This window comes from Crinia signifera, chromosome 4, assembly GCF_055691185.1.
Source record: "Crinia signifera chromosome 4, ASM5569118v1, whole genome shotgun sequence".
Taxonomy (NCBI): Eukaryota; Metazoa; Chordata; class Amphibia; order Anura; family Myobatrachidae; genus Crinia; species Crinia signifera.
This window is the reverse complement of record NC_139220.1, coordinates 38,550,589-38,563,439: the sequence shown is the minus strand read 5'-3', so window position 1 is coordinate 38,563,439 and position 12,851 is coordinate 38,550,589. Positions and strand designations below refer to the sequence as shown.

General features: G+C 43.1%; 1 protein-coding gene across 1 annotated transcript in view; it reads right to left on the bottom strand.

Annotated features, from left to right (window-relative positions):
• VWF (von Willebrand factor) overlaps positions 1-7,941 on the bottom strand; it is a 208,853-nt gene extending 200,912 nt beyond the window's left edge. The window contains exons 1-5 of the mRNA XM_083181600.1: positions 7,781-7,941; positions 6,744-6,795; positions 4,228-4,395; positions 1,949-2,051; positions 1,100-1,308 (exon numbers count right to left, since the gene is read on the bottom strand). Of these exons, the coding sequence (XP_083037726.1) occupies positions 1,100-1,308; positions 1,949-2,051; positions 4,228-4,395; positions 6,744-6,795; positions 7,781-7,816 (568 nt within the window). The 5' untranslated portion in view covers positions 7,817-7,941. The remainder of the gene's footprint in view (positions 1-1,099; positions 1,309-1,948; positions 2,052-4,227; positions 4,396-6,743; positions 6,796-7,780) is intronic.
• Between the last annotated feature and the right edge of the window lie 4,910 nt (positions 7,942-12,851).

Here is a 12,851-nt window from a genome sequence, read left to right as displayed (position 1 = left end):
TGTGTGTCCCTCCAATCTTTAAAGAGAAGATATATTACCCTTCAACAAAGTAATCAGTAAAACCATATATTTAACCCAGGGATGGGGAACCTTTGGCCCTCCAGCTGTTGTTGAACTACAAATCCCAGCATGCACTGCAACAGTTTTGCTATTTGGCTATGCTAAAATTGGTGCAGGGCATGCTGGGATGTGTCGTTCAATAACAGCTGGAGGGCAGAAGGTTCCCCATCACTGATTTAACCAAATAAAGAGATGCGAGATAATAGATACAAGTTCTTTTGAAGATGGGATAATGTCCATAACAATCTATCTATTATCTTTTAGAAGGTGCAAGATAAACAAGTAGAATCTGATTGGGTCAACTAGTCAAAGCTTGAAAGAAGTATTTGGCAATTACCAAACAGATACAATATAACAATAACGCTGGATAGAGGCAGGGCTTAAAGTGGTCATGCAGAGGTGGGGGAACTCATTTCTCTATGCCATCTAATTACTCCCACTTCCCTACCCCCATTAGGCAGAGACAGGGCCAGTGGTAGGGTTTTTGGCATCCCCCTGCAAACTAGAATGCTTTTCTGTGAGAATTACTGTGCAGGGCCAAAGTGAAGGTTAAAATGTTCCACCTCACCATTAGAGGTGACACTCAGTTCCACCCCGTTCCCCCTTACTTTAACCCCTGGATAGAGGTAATGCTCAGAAGCCACAACTCATGGTGGGCAAGCAGTGATGTGGCCCATGATGCAGGGTCTACGGTCTGGCTGTACCTCATCCGCTACCTCAACTTTCCCATAGCCCAAATGGCAAGCAGCGGAAGATCCGCCTGGAGCTCAGCTACTCCCCCTGGTGGCAGCAGTCTGCATACCCTGCCTGTTGCTCATTAATGAACCTCAAACTGTGCTTCAAAACTACAATTTGATTTCTCGCTATGGGAAACAGTACAGCCACCGGATATTGCATGCGTATCTCTATATGCTACAGCATTTGATGTTCCTAAAAACTAAAGCCCACCCAAACCTGCTTCGTGTTACAACTGCTTTGATTTTCCTCAATATAGCATTACACCTCTGACTATTCCGTAAGCCTAGGATATTTATTTTACCTTCCTGAGTCATAAAATCATCTTCTGCAAACTGATTGAAGTTGCCGCAGAGCCCACATGTTCTGTTAAAATGTTCATTGGATAACAAGATCTGCACGTTTCCGCCAAAGTCAATCTTCACCATAATGCCATGTTCTTGACTGGACAGTTTATGGTATCCAGCTTCATTTTCCAGAAATATCCCATTAAAGGCATATGGCATAGAAATGCTGTGAGCAGAAACAGGAAACCAGTCAGTTATGAAACAAAACATTTGTCACTCATCGAAGAGGATGGAACATTCCATTCTGGTTCATTCGTAGTTTCCCTCTCTTGTTTGTCTTTGGTGTTTCTCCAAAATGGCTCCTGTCATGACTGACAGCGATAAATCACTGATAGCCTAATTATCGTATATTAACTAAATAATAAACACAAAACTCAAATGAAAACAATTCATTATCTATCTATCTATCTCATCCTACCCAAACATACTCTGGCTACCATTTTATAGATTGTAATGTACAAGATAAATGAAAGCTACAATTTACATATAATTTCTCCAGTAGTGCCAGTTACAGATGTCCCCAGTAGTGCTTTTAGCCCAGCCCCCCCCCCCCCCCCCAAAAAAAGTGCATTCTGGAAACTATGGTTTTCAGACTAATTTGGATAATGGATATCTGGCCAAGGGATACTGAACCTGTATAAGCTGTGCAATGCAGGAGGTTTGCCTTGTTGGACTAATGTCTTTTTTCAACCTCATCAACCATGTAACTATGTAATATATACACTAATGATACTCAAAAGACAAATTATGGTCAATGATAAAAGCTGTAGACCTCACAGTATTAGATATTTATTGATTTTTCTTACGTTCTTTCTCCTTCATTTACTGTCCCATCCAAATACATGTGAATGTCGTAGTAGTCTCCCAAATACACTGACACGCTCTTCTTCTTACCGTTTCTGTAATCCACTGAAACAATAAAACACAATGCTAGATATAATAAATACCATCAGCACAACGGGAGTAATTCAGCAAGAATCGCTATTGTCGAATGACTGCACATGTGTTCTATACGCAACGTGCATGCGTAAAAAAAAATGGCTATGTCAGTGTGCCCAGGTGTTTTTGAGGAGGGTCTGTGACATCAGCGATGACCACTTCCAGCCTGTCACAGACACAGAGTAGTGGAAGCCTAAAGGTGCCCATACACTTATCCGATTTGGGCCGACTTCCTGAGGAATCGGGCCAAATCGGATGTGTTTGACATCCCCTCCGAACTGATGCGTGGTTCCGTGCGCATCGGGTCGGACACTACAGATTGAACCTGCTGCAGGATTTATCTGTCGGATCGGACCCATCATTGGCCCATCGCGGGCACACACCTATGTGCAGGGATGGGGAGCTGGCAGCACCTGGATCCGGGCAGCTAGTAGCATAATTTGCCCGGCAGTGGGGTGTGGGCAGCGGGGTCCAGGCAGCAGTGAGGAGCTGGTAGCGGCATTTGCCGGGCGGCGGGGCGCGAAGCAGCTGCTGAATTTAAAACAATATTTTCCATAGGCCGGCCAGCCGATGTTTGGTTGAGAGAATTCTCTCAGACAATCAGATGGGAGGCCGCTGATTGGCTGATAGAATTCTCTCAGCCAATAACCGGCCGGCCAGACTTTTGGAAATATTTTTTTTAAATTTAGCAGCCGCTTTGCCCGGCTAATGCTGCTACCCGCCACTGCCCGCACCCCTCTGCCTAGCAAATGCCGCTACTAGCTGCCCTGATCCCGTTGGTGCCCGCCCCCCAGCGCTGCTGCAGCTCCCTGGGAGTTTACATGCAATAAAATCGTATGCATGGGCAAACTGTGCAAAGCACCAGTGACGACATTAATGTTGGTCAGGGCAATCATTAGAGCTTTATGAATGTGGTAACTGCCAAAGGTGCTAATCTAAGAGTGAAGCACATAGAAATGAATACATTAGGACAATTTGGTTGCAGTTGAGTGCTAGGGGACATGTTTTTCTTCTTGCCCCAAGTGTTTTGGGCCTCTTTGTAAATGACTGACAGTCAGCAAAGAGCTTTTACCCACATGTGGCAGCTGCTGAGGAGATTGGAGCCCTCCTCTATACGACACGGCAGTTGGTAGGGACCTGTTAGTTGGTGGAAGCTTGCTAGACATATATGATAAAGGATAACGGTACTTGTGTAATATTGGGCGCCCAATTTTTTCATTGTATTGCATCGCATCGCACTACTTAAGGCATGCAATGCGATGCAATGCAATGCAATGTGATTTTTCATTGTAAAGACCAGATTTTTAATTGTATAGTCACCCATGGGTGATTTCATATCCCCACTATCCAACTACGCATGGAGATGAATTTATATAGTGTGGCAAGCGCAGCGAGGGGACGCAGAATACATGTAAAGTAATCCGCGTGCGCTCACCACGCTTCGGGTTCGGTGGCTCGCTGCGCTCGCCACACTATATAAAATCAACTCCATGCGTAGTTGGATAGTGGGGAATGAAATCACCCATGGGTGACTATACAATTAAAAATCGGGTCTTTACAATGAAAAATCACATTGCATTGCATCGCATTGCATCGCATTGCATCGCATTGCATCGCATTGCATGCCTTAAGTAGTGGCATGCAATGAAAAAATCGGGCGCCCAGATAATACACAAGTACCAGGATAACAACAGGGGCGCATATGTTAGAAGAAATATTTGGGATATAATGGGACCCACCCAGGACTCGACGAACTATGACTATATGTCAAATTTATGATTGATATGCATGGAGACTAGGGATGTGCACCGGCCACTTTTCGGGTTTTGGGTTCTGATGGGTTTTGCCAAAACACCTCCTAAGTGTTTTGTGTTTGGATTTCTTGGGTTTTGGGTTCTGATTTTTTTGTTAAAAAAGCATAAAAACTGCTAAAACTGCGCACAGCGTTTATTCCCCGCTGCTTAGCAGCCAACAGGGGAACTCCCAACAGCCCTCCCTCACCGCGGGACACTGCCTGCCGTGGAAGGGACAGCGGGACAGGCCCTGATAATCGTGACTGTCCCGCTAAAATCGAGACTGTTGGGAGGTATGTAGTGGTCATACTACTACTGTAGGTGGGCACAGGCTTGTGTATACAGGTACATACCTAACAATGAGAAGGAATGTTTATGACAGTCTCCAGCCAGCTTGTAACTGCAGTCTCCAACAAAATCATAGAAAGTTCCGTCAAATGTTCTAATGTGGCTTTCTCCAAACAGACTGCATCTAGAAAGCAAGGAGCTGTCTGGTTTTCCAAACACATCCAGGGGTGTTCCTACAGAAGACAAATGATTAAGTGTTCATAGAAAAACAATAGGAGATATTTTTGAAGACTGGTGCTTGGGAAAGAGGTTCTGTAACCCACAGTTACCAGCTTTATTCCAAATGCCCCATAAGGTAATACAGTACAAGTTAAAGCACAATGTTTGGACAGTCACCTGTGCACTAGTTAATAGTAATGCCCTACACCTAAAGTTTTCAGGCAACCTGTGGGTTGAAGGTTCCCGGGAGCCCGGATGCACCAGGTGTTCCACTTCTATTTTCTATGGATGAAGGCCCTGCTCTGCATTGAATCCAGACCCCCAAATGTAGGTACACACTATAATATCATTGCTAATGATATGCATGATAATGTTAATGATATTATTGTACATATTGTCTAGTGTGTATATACTATATCATTAATGGTGCACATTTCAGCGGATTCATTAACGAACCCCCCTGTTGTTTGCACATGTGGCCAAACTTTGACCATATAGTCAACGACTGCTTGTTCTGGTCACTGAAGGATATCGTTAGCAATATTGTTCATTTGCCCGGGAGTTCTTAGGACATCATTAACAGTATCGCTCATGGAGCATATTGTATTAGTATGTACACACCTAAATGGGGAATTTAATTGATGGTGGGAAATTTGAAAAACCCAGCGGTGTGGCCCATTTGGCTTCCCATGGTTTGCAGTTAGGTGCTCACACAGTAGGAAGATCAGTGACTTAAAGTTGCCTTGAAATCTTTTCTCTGTCCTGGAAAAAAGATTTGAGGCGAGTGCACTTTTTCACCAAAGATTTATCTTAAGGCCCCCATACACTAGTAAGATTTGGTCTAATTTAACCCGATTCCAAAAGAGCGGGCCAATAAATTGGACCAAATCTCTTGTATTTGACATCCTGTCCAACCCGATGCGTGGTCCCGTGGGCATCGGATCGAGTTGGGAGGTCGGACGGGCTGCACAGAAGATTTGATAAAGCGGGCAGGGGACTAATAGAGGTAATTGCCCGGGAAGGCACAGAGGCAGCGGCTAGGGGACACTGCGAGATGCCGAGGGGACAGACAGGTGGGCAGGGGGAGCCAGGCAGCAGGTGCAAAACCCATACAATTGAATGGAAAGCCACTGATTGGCTGAGAGCTCTTTACATGTGGCTTTTTAAATGAAAAGAAGAGACCAGTAGTAAATTAAAAGTTGAACTGGTGGTTACTGTAAACTGGTTTGGGCATCTCTAGATCAGGGGGCACACTTGAGAACAGCTCAAGGCACACTAGTGTGACACCGCACAGTGGTTAAAAAACACTGTTCAAAAAGAATCAAGGATATCTATGAGGATCCTTGTTGTACTTAATGTGGGTGGAGGCTGTGGAACAAGACCTCACCTCCATACTTTCCCTTGAGGTATACTTCCCTCCTCCTTGTACTCTGTTGGGAGAGCTGGGAGGACCCTCTGCCATTCTGGAATGTTAGGCAAGTATGCCTTAAGGCAGTGGTTCCCAACCCTTGTCCTCAAGTACCCCCAACAGTGCATGTTTTGCAGGTCTCCACACAGAATCACAAGTGCTATAATTAGCTCCACCTGTGGATCTTTTCAAATGTGCCTGAATAATGAGTGCACCTGCTGGGTGACCTGGAAAACATGCACTGTTGGGGGTACTTGAGGACCAGGGTTGGGAACCACTGCCTTAAGGTATTGGTGGGTATTGATGGCAGCATGTGGGGTGAAAGGGGGGGGAAGCTGTAGGTTGAAGTTTTGCCTAGGGTGCTGAGAAGCCTTACACCGGCCCTGGCTGCAGTATGGAAAGCAGAGATGTACAGACAGGGGAGGCAGTGGAGGCAGTGCTTCCCCTGTAATTTTGATTTAAATAATCCAAAGAATATATCTATAGCACATATTCTTTGTCAGAAGTTTTTTTCTTTATATTAATTTAGTCATTTAGCTCTATAATGAGAGCAGGGCAATGTGCAGTGAGTGAGAACGCTGTTCTAGCAAAGTGTTTAGCTGACACTGACGCTGGGTACACACTTGTAGATTTATCTACAGACAGATCGGGCAGCATGTTCTCCATACATGTTGCCCGATCCATAGGGACTGACATCACACATGGGTTGGGTGCATTTGCATGTGCCCACCCACTGAGCTGTCAATTACCACCTGCTGTCAATCTTTAGATATGTTGGCCATTAAGTACAACAAGGATTCACGTGATATATCTGTGAACGATGGCATTCACAGATATATAACTCTTACACACTGGCCGATGGTGCATCGATATAGTTCAGGTTCAATCGAACGGCCGATATATCGGCCAGTGTGTGTGCACCTTAACTCTCACTTGTAATAATATTTGACTTACCAGGAGGGAGACAGCAGACCACCAGCAGAGCGATCAGCTGCAGGTAACCCATCTGTATGATACAGTATACACGTTACACATTATTATAGCACAAGTTGATATTTAAACAAACACCTCTTTGCTATTGCCAACTAAAATAAAATCAAGGTGATTCATAGAGATAATTATAGAGATAAAACAGGGTAAGACACAGTCATAATTCTAATTTTGTACGTAATCATAAAACAGTGGGACAAAATGTCAGTACTCTACAGCAAACACCATATTACCTTATGTTAAGGGGCTGGCAGGTGATCATTGTGAAAGGGGTAAATTTACTAAGATGTGAGTTCTATTGAATATGGGATGTAGCAACCAATCAGATTTATTTAGCACCTTCTAGTCGATAATAGATTGAATCTGATTGGTTGCTATGGGCAACAGCACCATCTCGAATAGAACTCCCATCTGTACCCCACAGAGATGACAGGGCATTACAGTATGCATGCTGTTTGTTATAACTTAAAAAAAACTAATTATATCAATATAAACACACAAATTTAAGTTCTGTAATGATATTTTTTAAATCTGTGCAGAAATATATTTAAAAAATAATAATAATTAAAACCTGTAATGCACAAAATATTTAGTAAGAAAAATGTTTATATTAGATTCAACAAAATTATTTATTAATTTTATGAATATTATTATTATTATTATTAAGTAGTCATTAAGCACACACATTTCACATAAACCAGTAGAATTTTATAATAGGTACATATATATAATGTAATTAAGAAGATAAGGCATAAAGCAGTCATTCAGACAGTATATTAACCCTTTGAGAGATGTGAGACATCTGCAAAATATATGCAAAAAATACCAGGGTCGCTCACATTTGTTATATAAATTCAAATCAAAAATAGTTGTGTAAAAAAAGATGATATTTCCTGGATAAGGTAAATATTGCAGGTCATTATGATGAATAAATACGTTTGGCAATTTAACAATTGCCTACATGTAAGTACAGTAATTCACATTAGGGCTACAAAACTCACTTTTTCGGCGTGATTGGTGGTCTCGGTGATCAGCATCCCATGGCTCCCGTGTTCCTTCACTGCTGGAAAGAAGTAGGGGCATCTAGAAGTTTGACATTTTATGTATACTTAAGGCAGGAACTTTTGTTCATTAAAAGGAAAGATAACTGGTGAGTGTTACATCCGCCCGAATCTAAACACAATGGTGTAAAGCTGCTATCAGGAAAAATCAGTTGGCTTTAATTACCAGACACTGGACAATGAAAGGAAACGACTTAAAAAAAAAAAAAAGTACGTGAGTGATTGGGTATTACTTTGGAATTAATACCGATGAGCAAACAAAAGAAGACATGCATGTGGGATTTGACAGGAGAATATTGCTCTTTTATAATCCTGATAGGAAAACAAACTTATATCAAAAAGGTATAGACACAGGTTGATGATGTCACCTCTGGTGGTATTTAAATGAAGGGGAGGCCTGGGGTCTCAGATTGGTATTTATAGGTCTCACTGCTCAATTTATTGGATTTTGCACTTTTTGATTCAATTGCTTCACAGTATATGTTGTCTTGATTTTTATTTATATACTGTGTATATATATATATATATATATATATATATTACAATTTATAACCACTTTATCCAGCCATTGGAGTGCAGCATGAAGGGGACACTTCCAGCCCAGTGTTGGTGCACCCGGAAATGGAACGGAGCCAGTGCCCACCCGCTGTGGTTCCTGATATCGCTGACAGAGGTGAGGAGTAGTTATGCAGGGTACACACCGGAACGATTTGGCCTCAGAGCACCGAATTTAGATACAACCTCAGCCAATTGTATGTAAATTGGGCATGTTTTGGGCCATTTCTGATCTGATCCCGATCCATTGCGCGGCCACGTGGGTCGTTTGGTTGTTTTTTAGATCCTACCTGCAGCAGGTAGGATCTGGAAATGACCATTCAGCTGGGTACAGGTCGAGATCGGATTGGATTCAGGTGCAGGTCATGAACAGATCGGGTGCTCCAACAGATCGTGAGCCGATCGTACGATCGTCTTACAATCTGCTCAAGACCTGCATCGTTCTGGTGTGTACCAGGCATAATAGCCTCATAGATAGATAGATAGATAGATAGATAGATAGATAGATAGATAGATAGATAGATAGAGTAACATAATAGATGCAATGCCATTATCCTTTTTGAAGCAGTGACAATCTTTGGATGCAATGCACAAGGGGCCACACATTAAATCAGAACCAGCGGGAAATGGGGACTGATTTGACACTTTCATCAGGGCCGTCTTTTCGTATGGGCTTAATGGGCACCTGCCCAGGGACCCAAGGTGTATAAGGGCCCCATGCTGATAGCTGAGGATCCCCTTTTTCCAGGGATACCAGAATTTGGAAAATCTGCCCTGGGGAACTGGAGATATCCAACTTCAAAGCAGCAGTCCACATCTGACCTGTTAATTGCAATTCCCAGTCATATTTCTCAGATTCTCTCTGACTTAGAGTTTTTCTGAGAGTATATTCCAAAAGCTGGGACTCTCCCCTTTCTGTCGACACTAGCGGCTTGTTTCTATTATGCCCAGAACCAGAGATATCAGCCTTCCAGCAGCCGGTCCCTGCTCCAGCTCCAAACGTCTGGTGTACAGTTTTATATTTTTGTCAATGGATTGCTCTGGCTCCTGATCTCTGATCCCCAAGTCCCCAACACCTCCTGAAAGTTGGGACTCTAGGTTTTTATACTATTGAAGGCTAAGAAATCTATTTTCAGATAATGGCGATATCTGCAGTCAAACAAGCTGCCCTTCCACCGGAACATGACAAATATTAAGCCCACTCCATTATCCAACCATCCCCTGCGTACAGGGGCGTAACTAGATATTCGTAGGCCCCATAGCAAAAATTTGTAAGGGCCCCCTATTTAGCAAGTGATGATGATAAATGTATGTAAAATATATTACTTAGACAGTAAAGATGGGCCCCCTTCAGCTCTGGGCCCCATAGCAGCTGCACCCCCTGCACCTATGGTAGTTACACCCTTGCCTGCGTATAAAACACCCCCTACCTCCCTGGCAGTCATTTACAAGGAACCCTTCATTCAGCTCAGTGCCCCCTTCCACACGTTAGTGTTCACCCTCCCACCACCTGTGCAGTAAAGGAGTAATTAGCAGAAGTTACTGCTCCAGGTCCTACATGTTGGATGGAAGATAGAGCACCCCCTGCCACCCATGGGACATCAAAGCTGCTGCTGATAGCACCCCCCACCCCTAGGAGGGGAGAATGGGTAAGGGCCCCAGTGCATTGCTTTGCCCAGGGGCCCACACTGCTGTTAAGACAGCCCTGACTTTCACATGAATAATCTGCCTGATGGGTTGAAAAAGGCCATATCATATTGTACTAGTGTATGGAGGTCTTTAAACCCTGCTTGCCTTTACTGCATAGAGAAAGAGGGAGGTGGGGAGAGAGAGAGAGAGAGAGAGACAGTGGGCGAGATGTACTAAGCCCTGAAAAGTGATAAAATGGAGAGTGATAAACCACCAACCAATCAGCTCCTACCTGTCATTTTTCAAACACAGCCTGTGACATGGCAGGTAGAAGCTGATTGGCTGGTGGTTTATCACTCTCCATTTTATCACTTTTCAAGCTTAGTACATCTGGCCCAGAGACAGATTGGGTGTGGGGAGAGAGAGTGAGAGAGACAGCCAGAGAGATGGAGATTTTTTATATTGAGTCTGACATTGTAATTAGCATAGATACTGATCACATTCTCCCTGTCTGATATGTGCCAGTGACTGCAATATTTGTTTTCCTTCATTGTAACGCTCCCTGATTTGATCCATTTGGTTTATGTTAATACAGAGATTTGTAAATATATACAGTAGCCGCATATACCAGAAAGAACATTTATTAAAGGCCTTATTCAGTTAAACATTATCTAATTAAATAACATGTCACAGAATATGCAGATTAATGAATGACCTTCTGTTAATACAGGTCAGTTCATCTATAAATAAATCAGGGTAGCCGAACTTCCAGGCTGCCAGTTCAGTGAGGCACGGGGGTCAGGGCACATGACAAGGCGGGATGGGGGCAGGGTGGCCGGCAGATGATCAGTGTGGGGCCCCCTGGGAAGGTAGGCAAGTCTCCCGCTTTTCCCCCGTAGCCCCCGCACCCCCTTATCCGTGGCACCAAGTCAGGGATTTTGTGGGTCTGTGGCAAAGGGGTGGAGCTAAAATTACACGCATTGCATCATTTTAGCCCCTCCCCCAATCCATGGACCCACAAATTGCCTCATTTGAGTGGCATGGGGGCGGGGTTTGCTGACATCAGCCAAGTCCCACCCCTCCTGGCAGCAGTATCTGGTCTCCTCTCCTCAGTAAGTATGACCTAAATATGACATTTAAACACATTCATTTATTTTATTTAATTTCCATTTTTTTTTCTTAATACCTCAATAAGAAACTTTTGGTCTGGGGGTGCCTTGGATAAAATTCTGATACTATAGGGTGCCGTGAATAAACAAAGTTTGGGAACCTCTGCAATACTGGAATGTTTATAGAAGTGTTTTATTAGACTTTATGAATAAAATATTATAGTTAGCAGTGACTGTTTGATTTGCTGTAACTGTTAGGCAGAATTAGAGGCCATTTATGACTACTGGTACTGTGAGGTTTTTATTTTATTACTTGTTTTGTCTCAAGGTTATCACGTATTCATTGTTAGGATAGTTTATGAGAAATGAGGGCTTCTACAGCAGGAAACTGGTGAGGAAATGCCAGGACCCTTTACTTGTCCCGTTTGGCCCTTACTGTGGGACGTACTGTCTTGTATATAGTACTAGTTTAATATATATGCATGGCTGTATCAGTCTGCTTATTGCAGCTGCCTTCTCGTGGGATAGCTACATTTCCATAGGTATCTTTCTGCTGTTGCTAGAGCAGGTGTGGATCATACTGTAGGTTGACATGGAAATTGTCGGCACATGGAAAATGTCGACATGGGGTTTTTTTGGTATAAATTTGGGATCAGGATGGGGAATGGGGTCCCATGTGATACATCGCATGTGAAAGGACCGCATGAGAACCTGCCTCCCAGGAAGGTCCTGGGTGGATCAAGAGGGGTTGGATGGCCCATACACTGCTGTGATGCATCTAAGTTTCCTCCTTTGCTCAGAACTTCCGTTCACTTTCTCTTAAAATATTTTATGCCTTTTTCAATACCCTCATTTTTTACTGCTACTTAGATTAGATTAATAGACATTAATTCTGTTTTTTTAATATTACACCTATATATTTCTTGTGGTCATAATACTGTATTTATATATATATAACAGTATATCACAGTATGTGTTGTCTTGATTTTTATTTATATACTGTATATATATATATATATATAATATATATATATATATATATATATATATATATTACAATTTATAACCACTTTATCCAGCCATCGGAGTGCAGCATGAAGGGGACACTTCCAGCCCAGTGTTGGTGCACCCGGACATGGAACGGAGCCAGTGCCCACCCGCTGTGGTTCCTGATATCGCTGACAGAGGTGAGGAGTAGTTATGCAGGGTACACACCGGAACGATTTGGCCTCAGAGCACCCAATTTAGATACAACCTCAACCAATTGTATGTAAATTGGGCATGTTTTGGGCCATTTCTGATCCGATCCCGATCCATTGCGCGGCCACGTGGGTCGTTTGGTTGTTTTTTAGATCCTACTTGCAGCAGGTAGGATCTGGAAATGACCATTCAGCTGGGTACAGGTCGAGATCGGATTGGATTCAGGTGCAGGTCATGAACAGATCGGGTGCTCCAACAGATCGTGAGCCGATCGTACGATCGTCTTACAATCTGCTCAAGACCTGCATCGTTCTGGTGTGTACCAGGCATAATAGCCTCATAGATAGATAGATAGATAGATAGATAGATAGATAGATAGATAGATAGATAGATAGATAGATAGATAGATAGATAGAGTAACATAATAGATGCAATGCCATTATCCTTTTTGAAGCAGTGACAATCTTTGGATGCAATGCACAAGGGGCCACACATTAAATCAGAACCAGCGGGAAATG